Raw genomic sequence first — 15,093 nt, 5'->3', positions numbered from 1 at the left:
AAAAAAAAGAATAAAAGCAAAAATCATCTGCACTCCCAGGACACTGTGCTGAAAATAGTATATTTCTTTTGAGAGACACACACACATACAGAGGGGACTCAGAGAAGATATCACTGGATTGCTAAATCGCAGTTTTATAACCTGCTCTTGTCACTAAACAATACACTGTCAATTTTCCTATCTTTTGTTATATGATAGACATGTGAGTCCAAATAAAAAATTTTCCAGTTGCCAACAAATTATGCCAACACCATAAGAGATACTTTAAAAAACTGCAAATAGAAATAGCAAATCTTAGGGAAACCACCTCAGGTGCAGTAAACTAAAACCTTGACTTTATTGCTAATAATTTGTAAGGCTAGTCTCTCAGGTTTGCTTCCCCAGTTTTCTGATCTGTGAAATAAATATTGGAGTAATTTAACTCATGATATTGATATGGGTAACATTCAGTAATGAGAAATTAAATACACTGGACCCCACCCCCACCAAGAGGCATGTGGAGTAGGGATTGGGGGAAGGTTCTGGAGTTGCTACCCAGATTTACATCCCATTTTATCAGCTGTGTAACCTTGGGCAAGTCACTGAAGTTCTCGGTGCCCTCACTTTCCTCATCTCTGAAGTGGGGTTAACAGTTCCTACCACATAGAACAGCTATGGGGGTATGATGAGCTGATGTTTGTAAAGCAGTTAGAACAATGGCACAAATGTTTAATACTGTAAGCAGTAATCAGTCTTTTCATTTCTAATTTGAAAACAGTTTGCGTGCAATTGACAAAGAACAATTTTGGATTTTTTTCTAAGGCTACCACAACCAACCCTCTGTAGGTCCTGGGCCGCTTCTAACAGTAATTAATGACTAATCACTACAGTACACAGAAATCACATATTGGTAGCATGTATCCTTAGATCCAGAGTATGATCACAACACTTTACATATATGAAAAGAGGTGGTGAGACTGCTCAGAAGTAGGCAAGGGGGGCAGCAAGAAAAAGAACAGTGGAAGACTGCAAATGAAGAAAAAACCAATTTGCTTGACAAGTTTATAGTCATTTGGAAAAGCATAGCATACAAGTAATAAATCACTAATTTAATCAAAAGCTCATTACAATTTTGAAGTGCGCATTCCACATCTATAACAAAGTATTATAAAACAATATTGTTCATTTCAGGAAAGTGCCCAAATTTGGAGGTTCATGGAGAACTGATAAAAATGCTGAAGTCTCAGGGCCGAGCCCGTGGCGCACTTGGTAGAGTGCTGCGCTGGGAGCACAGCAACGCTCCCGCCGCGGGTTCGGATCCTATATAGGACTGACCAGTGCACTCACTGGCTGAGTGCCGGTCACGAAAAAACGACAAAAAAAAAAAAAAAAAAAAATGCTGAAGTCTCAGAAGTGCTGGTGCCAAAGCCCTCCATCACACGCTCAAAACACCAATTTGGTTGGATATGCTAAAATCTGCAATAAAATGTAGATGTATTTGAAGAATACAGGCTATAAAAGAGGCCAAGAAAAATCACATTTTCAAGGTTTAATGTAAAAAATGTGTGTCTGGGCAGACGTTAAAGCGCTACATAACACAAAGCCTGCAATATGATGTTTGTGGCATTTTTCAAACCGGTTCCTTAAAATGCTTGTTATGCATAGGCAAGAGTGACTATTAGTTACTTTTTAAAAATACACCCCAGTTAAAACAGCATCCATTTGTTGCATTTTGGTCCATGATGAAAACCTCTCAAAGTCTGTGATAAAGAAGACAACACGGCCACCCGAGACCAGTGAACCCAGACTGAGCCTGTCCCAAGGGCTCACCTGACTGAGTGACCACTACAAGGAACTGCATGAGTTCTGCAGAGTGCATGGTCCAGTCCTCATGCGATGTGGTCAACCATTCCATGAGAGGGCCCATGTGTTTGCGATAGAGGTCCTGGCTGCCGTTGACGTTCTCCACAGTGGCCAGTGAGTCCATTGTCTTCTGAGCCTGGAAGTTAGCAGTCACAGGTTGGGACAATTCCAATTTTTTTTTTTTTTTTTAAAGATGATTGGTAAGGTGATCTTAACCCTTGACTTGGTGTTGTCAGCACCACGCTCAACCAGTGAGCCAACCGGCCATCGCTATATAGGATCCGAACCTGGGGCCTTGGTGTTCTCAGTACCACACTCTCCCGAGTGAGCCACGGGCCGGCCCTCAATTCCAATTTTTAAGGCTCAAAATTCCCTAATGGAGACTTGCTTTCATCATTTGAGTGTAAGAACCACTCTAGTCTGCTAGAATAATTAGAATAATTGGGTTAAACATGAATATTTAACTCGGAGGGAAATGTTGCTAAGTGGAAACCCTTCAAAGAGCTTATTGGAGAGCCAGGGCTGCAGATGGCAGAGGTAAAACTGTGATTTCCATTTGTGTGTCTTAGTGCTGTTTGTACAGCAACTTATAAAACAGATAAATGTGCATCTACTAAACAGCTCAGTGTCAGTGTCTTACACAAACCCTGGGGACGATCCACCTGAGTACAGGCAGGGCCTCTTGAGAAGCTGCCCTGAGCTGGGTGTCAGCCTACGGACAGAGAAGAGGCGACCAAGTGGTTTTAAAGAATTAAATTAACAAACGATGTTGCCTGAAAACCATCCTCACCCTCCTTCACTTAGATCTTTCACCCCGACCAGACCTCAAGGTAAAAACTCTGCAGACTGATCTGGAGGGAGAATGAAGGATGACAGATGATAAAAGGATAAAGCCAGCCAGCCACCTTTTAATCTGTGTCTCTCTCCTCAGGGGTTAAAAATATTAGGAAGTACTCGAGGCTCCCTCGAGGTGGGTGCTTGGTGGCGTCGAGTCTGTTTTGCAGACTCACTTGTAATCTGGAGACAGCTTGGTTTCCTTCCCTGTCACTCTCAGGCACTGTAGATTCTGCTTTTGTTAGTATTTCTGGCCCTATCACTGACAAGTGGTCTTCTTAGACATATGCCCTTTGGAAAGGTAGTTTTGTTTTTTTTAAAAGATGACCAGTAAGGGGATCTCAACCCTTGCCTTGGTGTTGTCAGCACCACGCTCTCCCAAGTGAGCTAACCGGCCATCCCTGTGTAGGGATCCGAACCCGTGGCCTTGGTGTTATCAGCACCACACTCTCCCGAGTGAGCCACGGGCTGGCCCTTGGAAAGGTAGTTTTAAAGAGAGAAATAAAGTTTAAAGAGGCCCCAAGAAAGATGAAGGCGGGCAGTGAGCCTCCTTGAGTCATGGTTGCCTTCCCTTCCGAGTACCACAAGCTGCCTCAGTCTCCAAAGAGAAGCTACCTGAGGCTGTCCAAAGAAACAGTTCTCAGAGAAGCAGTGAGTCTCCTTAGGTATCTCGGGTCTCCAGATGATCCTCAGAGCCCACGAGGAATATGAGGTTGAGGGGTTTTTAATCAAATACAAAGTCAATAGGATGGAAATAATTTTGTAAAACTGGGCTGCAATTAAAGTAGGAAAATCATGACATTATTTTTCTGTCCAGACTTTGTCACACGTGTTTTTTGAACCCCACTCAAATGCACAGATTCAAAGGTTATGATGGTCTTTATTTCTTGTTTGCTTCTTTGCCATAGACTCCAAGATTAAATAATTGTCCTCACTCTTAGACACTAAAATACATTGGCAGTTGCAGGGGATACCCCTAAGGCTACCTCCTGAATGACTCATTCCAAATGTTCTAAATTCTTTCATCTTTGCTAGGCAGCTTGAGTCGGGCATGCCCGAGGCCTGAAATTCAAGCGCAGAAGAGATTTATGGAAGACAGCTACATTTCATTTAGAGAGAGAATGCCTTCCCAGGTACAGGCTGCACCAGGCCATGCAGAACAGTGGCGGGGCAGGGCGGGGGGAAGATCCTCCATCAGTCTTACCTGGTCATTAAGGCCTGTGGCACCAGAGATAGCCATTATAGTCACCAGCACTTCCATGAGCTGCAAGCTGGACCCACTGCAGTCCTCCCAACACACTGAAACCAGAGCCTGCACACAGTGTAGCAGGTGCTCCATGTAGAGGTCCTGCGAAGAGACCAGAGCAGTCAGTGGCTCTGCCCTCCGGCCACTTCCTCATTCCCAGAACCAGGGCAGACACAGCCCCTGACCCCGACAGTCTACAGTCTACGGCTCCTGCTCAGAGCAAGAGAAGGAAGAGCAGCTGCAGCTAACTGCAGCAGACGCTGGGCCATTGATCTGAGTGCATCGACCATAAATAGGGCCTCTTTTAGACAACAGGGGAACTGAACGCAAGCTGGGAATTAAGGAATTCATGCTTATTTTGTGAAATGCTTATGGTATTCTAGTTATGTTTAAAAGAAGTTCTGTGTGTCAGCGATGTACACTGCAGTATTTACAGCGAAGTGACAATGTGTCTTGAATTTGCTTTAAAACACCCCCAAGCTCTCCCCACTTCCCCCAAAGTAAAAGTGAAAAACAAAAAGATGTGGCACAAGGCAGATAAAACAAGAATGCAAAAGGGTTGGTAATTATTGAAGCCAGGTGACAGGTACATGGAGGTTCATTCTTCTATTCTTCCTACTTCTGTGTCCTTTTGCATACTTCTATAATACTAAGTTTTAACAAAAATAAAGAAAATTCAGTGGTTCAAAAAATACTTCCTGATTAATGCGGGGGCAACAAGGTGATGTCTCAGCTACACACCAAATGCTAGTTGGTCAAACTGCTTTCCCTCCTGGCTTTAGCCCCATCCACTACAACAAGGGCTGTGGGCAGGACCCATGGCCTGAGAAATGGCACAAGAATTCCTAAGGCTTTTATCTATACCATTGCTGATAATGTCCCTCTAAGATGTCTATTTTATGTATGTTTCATAATGTACAGAACAAGTCGGGATAGTGGTTGTATACGTAATTTATAAATATGATTTATTAATAAACACGTGTATGCATATTGGAGGTATATGCTTAAACTTTTTTTGACTAATGGGGATGTGAGTTCAAAAGAGCTTGGTAATTATTTGACTAGACAATAGATTGGTCCTAAATTTCTGAATTCCTTCTAAAATTCCACAATTCACTTACCAATGATATAAATCACCAAAGTTTAACCACAAAATTCGCTTTGCATAACAGCACAGTTTGGTCCATCTCCAGGCCCAACACTGCCTAACCCACAAAAGATTAAAACACCACAGTGTGCCCATCTCCCTCAGAGGAGCTGGACAGCTCCCCACTCCACCCTGGGGAGTCAGGCTGTGAGCGCCAGGAGCCCCAACTCCCAAGAGAAGGCATAGATTTGTTTTTATTCCAATCCTTACTTCTCCCATAGCCCCGTTTCTTTTAGGCCTGGATTGTCTGACTGATTGATTTCTAAGGACATGATCTTGGCTAATTCCTAGAATAACCTATAATGTAACTTTAAGGAGCTATCATTTTTCAGTTAAAATCAAGAGGAATGCACTTTTAAAAGACACGTGCCACTCTTGGCTTTTGTTGAGCTGTCTCAATACATATGCCGACACTGGAACTCATGAGAACTGTGTTCTTCACCATGAGCATTATCCTCTTTCTGTGAACATGGTGGTGTCTCTGAGGAAATAACAAAACCTCAACATTCATAGATTTCTCTATATTTAACCAGAGAAATTTCAATGTCTGCCTACTCAAACACACACATGCACATACACACAGAATGAAAAAGAAAAAAAAACAGAGAAATGATAATATTTTTTGCTTCTGAAACAACATTATCAAAGATAGCAAAAATTTTAATTTACTAAAGTGCTAGAGACTTTTATATTTTAGTTATGGCAATGATATCTCTGAACTTCTGGTTTCCTTTAGTTAAACGGGAATAAATGAGTTATCCTTATGTTATCAAACAATTTCCTCACTTCAATTACCTGTCACTAAACATATTTCAAAGAAGAGGATCAAGTTCCCTTTAGCTAAGTTCCAGGTGCAACATTTGGCCCAAGATACCTGGGAAAGTACCTTTTGCTAAAAAGCCCAGATTTCCTGTTAACCACAAAGAAGGGGTTCAAGTCAGATTTGCAGTTTAGAATACATCTTCATGGATTTCTTTGTTTTGTTTAACATGGGATTTTAAAAACTTTTAATTTGTTATTGAAAGACATTCTTAACCTTTTCTTACAGTTACTGTAGAGTAATTGTAGGAAACATAAACTACTTCCCAAGTGACATTACACAAAATGTGTGAGCTCCTTCCCTGCCCTGGAAAAGAACGCAGTGCTACACATGACTCAGAAACAGAAAAGACTTTGATTAAGACTCGAATGTGTTCATACTTTCTTGCCCCAAATTTAAGCTTGTTAAGAAAGTAGTAAAATGTATGTTTTGGGTTTTTATTATGACTGCTTCCTTGGCCTGACCAAAGGGCTAGAAAACATTCATAAACTGGAAGGACAAAGGGCTGGCTTTATAGGGGAACACTTATGTGTGATTGGATCTTTGTTTAAAAAGACTGAGTAAATTGTCCCCTGAAAAAAAATGGAAGAGGAGGAGCCAAATACATAATCTGAGCTTGCTGGAGTATGTGATTAAATTTTTCTATAGCTAACATTAAGATATACAAATTATATTTTCTTTGCTATAAACACTGTAAGATACCAGAGGTCTTCAAAAAGTTTATGGAAAATGCATCTTAAGAAAAAACTATGCATGGATTTCAACTTTTTTTTTTTTTGCACCAAAATAAACACATATTAACTTGTTATAACATGTCTGAGCAGGATATAGTTTCAGGAACTAAGAAGGGTAAGACATCAGTTTGAAAAGATCCCCATCAGAGAAACATGAATTCTGCTAAAAGTGAAGCAAGAACAAACGTCAACTTTATGGTGAAGCTTGGATGGAAAGATGGTGAAATCACTGTTCTTTATGAAGAGTTTATGAGGACAATGCCCCAAAGAAATCAGCACTTTACAAAGGGATAATTCATTTTAAAAAGGGATGAGACAATGCCAAAGATGAAGCCTACAGCAGCAGATTAGCCACATCAATTTGCAAGAAAAAAATTAATCATGTCTGTGCCGTAATTGAAGAAGACCTACGATTAACAATAGAAACCATGGACATCTCAATTGGTTCAGCTTACACAATTCTGACTGAAAATTTAAAGTTAAGGAAACTTCCTGCTCAATAGGTGCCCAAACTGTTGTGCCTAGATTAGCTGCAGACAAGAGCAGAGCTTTCAATGGAAATTTTAAACAAGTAGGATCAAGATTCTGAAGCATCTCTTCGAAGAATTGTCACAGGATGACACGATAACATGGCTTTACCCTTACAATCCTGAAGACAAGGCAAAATCAAAGCAATGGCTACCAAGAGGTGGAAGTGGTCTAGTCTAAGCAAAAGTGGACTGGTCAGAGCAAAACAAGTTTTTTGAGATGCTCATGGCATTTTGCTTGTTGACTTTCTGGAGGGCCACAGGACAATAACATCTGCTTATTATGAGAGTGTGTTCAGAAAGTTAGCCAAAGCTTTAGCAGAAAAATGCCTGGGAAAACTTCACCAGAGTCCTTCTCCACCACAACAACACTCCCGCTTATTCCTCTCATCAAACAAGGGCAATTTCATGAGAGCTTTGATAGGAAATCATTAGGCATCTACCTTATAGTCCTGATTTGGCTCCTTCTGACTTCTTTTTGTTCCCTAATCTTAAAAAATCTTTAAAGGGTGACCATTTTTCTTCAGTTAATGTAAAAAAGACTGCACTAACATGGTTAAATTCCCAGGATCTTCGGTTCTTTAGGACTGGACTAAATGGCTGGTATTATCACTCACAAAAGTGTCTTGAATTTGATGGAGAGTATATTGAAAAATAAAATTTATACATTTTCTTTTTGGCAGCTTTTTTTCTTTTTGGTATAGGGGTTTAACCCATAGCCAACTAAGCTAACTAGCTAACCCATTTTTATCTTTCTAATTCTATTTTTTTCCACAAGCTTTTTGAAGTCTCCTCGTATGTATTTAAACACCTATACAAAATTTCAAGTTATATCCATCTAGAAAAAAATGCTTCTGGCTTGCCAATCTACACATAGGAATAAAAACCATCTCCTCAGAACCACTTGTGAGTAAAAATGCAGAACTTACAGAGATTTGATGGTTGTGTTAAAAATGAGTTTTGGGAAAAGCTGAAATGTGGCTAAAAACACCATGAGCAATTGGCCTATCCATATCCCCTTTCCGAGACTTCAGCTCTATTTCTCTCTCTGTGCATTTTAAAAACTGTCTTACAGGTTTTTAAAAATGGTTTATAAATACAATTGTGATCTGTACCACTCTCTCATTTTGAGGACAAAGATCTATGACACACAACCAGAGACCAGCTACAAGCAGAGCTGGCTAGTCTCTGGCCCCTCCCCCTGGCACAGCTTTGAGGCCATAACTGCTGCTGGAAACTATGGAGCTGGAGCCACTGCTGGCTGTCAGGATCCACTGAGGGCCCTCACTGTACAGGATGGCCTGCTACTGAGGCAGACATCGGTATTTTCTACAGAAAGATCTGGGGGCACAATCCAATGCACATGTGGACAGGGTTAAGAAGACTATCACACTCAAACAAAAACAGTCATTTTGTTTTCAGTAGAAAACAATTATAAATTATTCCAAATGATTAAGCCCAACTACCTAGGTTATTTCAGCTTCAGATGTAATGGATTTACTGCTCAATTTAAAATGAAACAAATTTGTTTGGTGATCATCAGGTTGGTTATTTTAAGCAAGTTATTAGAATGCCAAGTGATGTGGGTAAAGAATGAGCTCCCAACGATCACAGATGTGCTATCTGTACTCAGTACAATGTGGAACACAGACAGGGCAGGCAGACTGGCGACCTCATCTCTTGGAAGGGGGAAGATGTGGACCCTCTTGGGGATGGGTAGCTGACCCTGTGACCACCCACAGGAGCATGGTCCAGCAGAACTGTCCTCGGCAATGGACATGTTTCGCCCTGCACCATCCAACAAGGCAGCCGCTGGCCACATATGGCTACTGGGCACTTGAAATATGGCCCCTGGGACCAAGAAAGGGAAGTTTCAATTAATTTAAATTTAAATGGCTGCCTATGGCTGGTGGCTATGGTAATGGACAGAGCAGAATGAGGTCCTTGAACAAGAGGACAGAAGCGCCAGCACCCTGGCTACCACTGGATACATCCAATGGGCTTGTGGGCTGGGTGCAGATGTGGCCCCACTGATGGAATGATTAATAATTGTCAATAATTATGCTTAGACAGCAACCGGCAGGGGAAGCACCTCCCATGTTTAACTTCGGGATGTTTCTCTACATTGTCCCTTTCCCCACACACTCTTACATTTTCAGACCCTTGACAGATGTGTGCCTGGGCCAGCTCTGTGGCGATGACCTTCAGGTGGGGCTGAAGGGCTTCTCGGGGGCAGCCTTGAATGACTGAAGCAAGGACCAAGAGGCCGGAGGAGGAAGGCGACTTCTTCAGCATTGATAAGAGCAATTTCAGAAACACCTCTGGGTTGACAAATGTCCCGATTAGCTCTGCAGATCTTGTACACTGTGAGAGGAAAATGTACAAAATTAGGAGGTTTAAAAACACAGACTCCCTGCCTGGCCATGCCCCTCTTTGGTCCCAGCTGCACTTCCTCCTGCTCTCGGCACTTCGGCATCTGTCTGGCATGCCTTTCTCCCCACAGAAGCAGTCCTGTGAGAAAAGGGGTGTTCTAGGTATGTGCTCAGAATGCTCATGAACACACAAGTCCTCTCTTGTCTCTCAGAACTTCCAGGAGAAAAAATTTAAGGCTAGCAAATGGGACGTAGACTTTTAAGAAGGTATGGATCTGGCCCACAGAAAGGCTATGTTCTAACAGGGTTTTCCACCTCATGCCCCTCATCTGATACCAGTGACTAAACTTCTTATTATTAAATTGCTAAACACAAGCTGGCACCTCCACACCGTGGGATTCTACTCGGCAGTGAAAAGGAACAGCTACTGATACAGGCAGCTACATGGGGTTGACCTCAGGGCATCATGATGAGTGACGAAAGCCAATCCCAAAAGACCACACACTGTATGATTCCATTTATAAGACATCCTAAAAATGACATCATTACAGAGAAGGAGAACAGGTGAGTGGTTGCCAGGATGACGGGGAGTGGGTGTGACTACAGAGGGCACCACGAGGAGACCCATGTGATGGTGGCTACAGGAACCACACAGGTGATGAGAAGGCACGGAATCGCACAATGGACCCAGTGACAATGCCCTGGTTTTGAAATGTACTAGACTATGTAAGAGGTAACCATGGGGGTAACGTGGGTACAGGGACTTCTCCCTGCTACCTTCGCATCAACAGAGCTCTGTCTCATGCGGGAGGCAGAGAATGGGAATCTGATGTGCTCCAGAGACAGAGCTCTTCAGGTGCAAGTCACTAGAATCCAGAACGTCACACAACTGTCAACAAAATGTAAGGAAAGGCAGGGACACTCTCAGGAAGGCCTGCTGTGTCACGTCTCACCCCCAGTGGAAGAGGAGACTCCGCTGGCTGGAGAGGGAGGGAAAATTCAGTAATCACAGAAGAACCCAGCTTAGAACCTGGTCAAAATACCAAACCTGACACAAAAAGACATTTTTGGGGCCACTGGGGAAGGTGGAACAAGGAATGGGTGGTAGATGACATGAAGGAATTACCAGTAGTCAGGTTACATGTGGCCAAGGTACTGCACTCGTGTTAAAAAGGACAATCCTTCAGCATTAGGGCAAAATCGGTCTGGGGCTGGGATCAGCCTGGAAGGGACACAGGACAATATGGGCAAAGTGGTTACAGCTGCAGAAGCTGGGACAGCTACATGGGTTCTCTGCAGCATTCTCTCTACTTTCATGTGCACAAACATTTCCATATAAAAAGTAAAAACCACAACGCTAAAGTTGTAACACCATCCCTCCGTCATGTGGGAACCAGGGATGGCCAAAGCTAGGCAGCTCACCCTTGCAAATGCTCTCGGCACCTCAGATCACCCACCCACACGATGCCCGAATACCTGCCCTCCCTGAGCCCACCTGCTCCTCTGCTGGGATTCTCTCTGACCAGCCAAAGGTGCTAGGCTCATCTGCTCCCAAGACAGCGGGGAAAGGCACCCGAGTGGCTGACTCAAACAGCAGCGACCGCAGACATTGGGATTATTTTGAGATTTGTAAAGTGTCCCGGAACAGTGGTTTCATCATTTTATAGAGAAACAAATCCTTTTGAAAATTCAACTAAAACTAAAAACCTACTGTGATATTTTGTGTATAATTCAGAAGCTCACTCACACCCTTTGGCCCACCATGGACCCTGAAATGCCACACTGAGGAACCTGCTTTAGGTATTTTTTAACTGGGATTACATGGAATATGTCCTCCATGGGTCAGTGTCCTGTACATTAATTACAACATATCCTCTCTCCAAAAATTAGCTGATGTGGCAAAAAGCTTTTAAAATTTCCCTTAAACCTAGTCAATTTAACAGAACATTGGCTTGATGCTTATCAGCACTTAGTTTTTTCACCCTTCATAAAATTAGACTAGGAGCTGTAAAATAAAGTCACTTTTTTCTGTGGGGAAAATAAGAGTTCAAAAGTTTCGTATGGAAAGATACGGTTTACAAAAAAACAAAAACAAAAAAACTTATACAAATTTTGGCTGCTTTAGTGATAAACCTGATATCCAAAAACTGAAACAATATTCCATAAGAAAGGATTATATACAATTTTAAATTGATAGTAGTTTTTGAAAAGTAAAAATGACATGTAAATAAAAGGGTTAAAATGGGCTTGTTTTAAAAATGTGGAACCTACAACATTTACTTTAAATCAGTAACAATGACTTAGAACAGTAAAAATAAAACCAATTAGCAAGGTTTCAATGGAATTTAAGATTCAAGATGAGAAGGATATTTTGGCCTAAAGCCTCAAGTAAAAGGTTTAGTTATTCTCCTGAGCGCCAAGACGTGTCCTCGTGGGGTGGGCGTAAAGCCCACATGGGTGGTGACTTTGAGCACAGGGGGCTAACTGGCTGGGCTCCAGTGACATCACAATGAAAAGGGAGTGGACAGAACATGGGGCTCAGTGGCTTTTATCTGCTCCCGTGGTGATGCTAACCACCAGCCAAGTGGCTGTGGGAAAAATAAGGAACCAGGGACACCACACACTGGACCCTGAGCACGTCTGAACACCCATTTGGATCATCCCTACAGTCACTATGGGGCCAGAAAAGGCCCTCACAAGGACCCAGTCTGTGGAAGCTGAACTCCCAGGGAATTTTGTATCTGGTCCTTGGAGACTGACCACTGCAGGGCCCTGCTGGTCGACGACATTGTTTATCCAACACACACACACACACAAAGTCATATGCCTGAATGTGCATGAAGGAAAGCAGGGAAGAGTCACCTTTAACACACTATTATATATAGGTACAGAAAACAGATTGGTGGTTGTAGAGACTGGGTGTGGGGAGGGACTGGGAGGTCATGGAGTGGTAGAAACGTTCTACATTGTAATTGTGATGGTGATTACATGACTGTATCATGACTACGTATTGTCATGACTGACAGACCTGCATACCTAAAATGCTGCGTTTTACATTCTGAAAAGACAACTCACACTGCTGACCACGGCCTTCTCCTCGTCGGCACAGGCCTGGAGGAGGGTCCTGAGGATGACTTCAAGGTGCTGCGTGATGTGGTCCTCGGCATGGAGCAGCAGTACTCGCAGGAGCTGTGCCGCCTTTACCCTGGTCCCCACTACCCAGTCGGTGATGTCGTGACAGATGGCGGGAAGGACCTTGTAGAGGTTTCTGAAGATGAGCTCCCGACAGCCCAACACTGGGCGACTCTCTAGGGGATGAAGAAGATCAAAAAATAAAATGAGAAATTCACAAATAAAACCTCAATGATTCATACATAACATAATTTATTATACACCCCTTCTTTAAGGCACACCTACAAGTTTTGAGATTTTAAAAACTCAAAACAACTCTCAAAATAGCAATATATCTGTAAATGTCATAATTTATTTTAAAATAGTTTTTATAGCTATACTGAGGTGTGACACATAATAAACTACACATGCTTAAAGTGTACAATTTAAATGTGGGGTGTGTGTATATATACACACACACACAATGGAATGCTACTCGGCCATAAAAAGAATGAAATTCTGCCATTCGCAGCAACATGGATGAGCTTGGAGAAAACGTTAAGTGAAATAAGCCAGGCACAGAAAGAGAAATACCACATGTCTTCACTCATAAGTGGGAGCTAAGAAACAAAGAGAAACCATAACAAAATACTGGACTTTAAGAAGACGAGAACAGACCTACAATTACTAGAGGTGGGAAAGGGGGAGGGGGAGGGGGAATAGTGAGTAATTGGGTAACGGACACAAAAACTAATTACGGTTTATAATGATGAACATGCTAATAATATTGATTTGATCTTTACATACTGTACATGAATACTGATAGTCAACTCTGTACCCCATAAATATGTATAAATAAAAATAATAAAAATTAAAAAAATAAAAATATCCTGTAAAAAATTTTTAAAAACAAAATAAGAAATGGCATTAAAAAAATAAGGTGTACAATTTGATAAGTTTTGACATAGGGATATACCTGCAAAACCATCACCACAATCAAGATAACACACTCGTCACCCTCAAAGTTTCCTGTGCCCCTCTGTCATGCCAGCCCTCTTCTGTCCTTCCCACCCTTACCCCCCGGCAACAACAGATCTGCCCTCACTTCAGGTTAGATTGCATTTTCTAGAATTTTATATATGAATCATATAGTATGTACTATTTTTTTGTCTGGCATCTCTCATTCCACATAATTATTTTGAGATCCATCCACCTCAAAAGTATGCGTTCATTCCTTTTTACTGCTGAGAAGTATTGTTATATGGATATGCCAGTTTATTTATCCATTCATCTGCTGATGAACAATTGAGCTGTTTCCAGTTTGGCGCTACTATAAACAACGCTGCTATGAGCATTCATGTACAAGTCTTTGTGTGTACATGTGCTTTCACTTCTCCAAAAAATATCCAGTTGTAGAATGGCTGGTACATATGGTGGGTGTATGTTTAACTTTTTAATAAACTACAACTATTTTCCAAAGTGGCTGTACCATTCTACAGCACTGGATGGGAGTTCTAGTTCCTCTCCACTCTCATCAGCACTTGGTATTGTCAGATTTAGATTTAAACCAGTCTAAGAGAGTACAGTGGTATTCCCTTGTGGTCTTAATTTGCATTTCCCTAATGACTAATGATACTGAGCATATTTTCATGTGCTTATTTGTTGTCTACACTATCTTTCTTGGTAAAGTATCTTTTCAAATCATTTTTTGCCCATTTAAAAAATTGGATTATCTATTGTCTTATTACTGAGTTTTAAGAGTTCTTTTTGTATTCTGAATACAAATAGTTATATATATAATTTGCAAATATTTTCTCAGTCTTTGCCTTGTCTTTTTATTCTCTTAACAATGTCTTTGAAAAAGCAGTTTTTATTTTGGGTAAGTTCAATTCATCCCTTTATTCTTTTATGGAGTGTGCTTTTGATGACATCTCTAACAAAGCTTTGCCTAACCCAAGGTTTTGAAGGCTTTATCCTAGAAGCTTATAGTTTTAGGTTTTATATTTAGGTCTATGATTCATTTTGGGGTTAATTTTTGCATATCATATGAGATATGGATCCAAGTAAACTTTTTAGTAGATGGATAATCTGATTATTACAGCGCCATTGTTGAAAGACTATCCTTTCTCCACTAAATTGCCTTTGCACTTTTGTCAGAAATCAGCTGTCCACATATGTGTGTGTCTATTTCTGAACACTCTAGTTTGTTCCATTGACCTGTCTGCCTTTATGCCAATACCATACTATCTTGATTACTAAAGTTTTATAATGAGTTTTGAAACCAGGAAGTATTAGTCTTTCAACTGTGTTATTTTTTTTTCCAAAGCTTTGTCTGCTCTAGGTCCTTTGCATATCCATGTGAATTTTATTTAATTTATTTATTTATTATTTTTTGGTTTTACAGATTTATTTTCAACGGGCAGAACACTTAGACAACTTAAATATAAGTCCAACAGAATT

The 15,093-nt window shown here is 41.4% G+C and overlaps 1 protein-coding gene across 1 annotated transcript in view; it reads right to left on the bottom strand.

Moving 5' to 3' along the window:
• The window catches only part of DNAAF5 (dynein axonemal assembly factor 5), a 56,949-nt gene that overhangs the window by 18,607 nt on the left and 23,249 nt on the right, over positions 1-15,093 (bottom strand). Inside the window, exons 5-8 of the mRNA XM_063089505.1 lie at positions 12,598-12,830; positions 9,302-9,514; positions 3,881-4,024; positions 1,810-1,978 (exon numbers count right to left, since the gene is read on the bottom strand). Of these exons, the coding sequence (XP_062945575.1) occupies positions 1,810-1,978; positions 3,881-4,024; positions 9,302-9,514; positions 12,598-12,830 (759 nt within the window). The remainder of the gene's footprint in view (positions 1-1,809; positions 1,979-3,880; positions 4,025-9,301; positions 9,515-12,597; positions 12,831-15,093) is intronic.

The sequence above is a fragment of the Cynocephalus volans genome, chromosome 3, assembly GCF_027409185.1.
Source record: "Cynocephalus volans isolate mCynVol1 chromosome 3, mCynVol1.pri, whole genome shotgun sequence".
Classification (NCBI taxonomy): Eukaryota; Metazoa; Chordata; class Mammalia; order Dermoptera; family Cynocephalidae; genus Cynocephalus; species Cynocephalus volans.
This window is presented reverse-complemented; position numbering and strand designations above follow the sequence as displayed.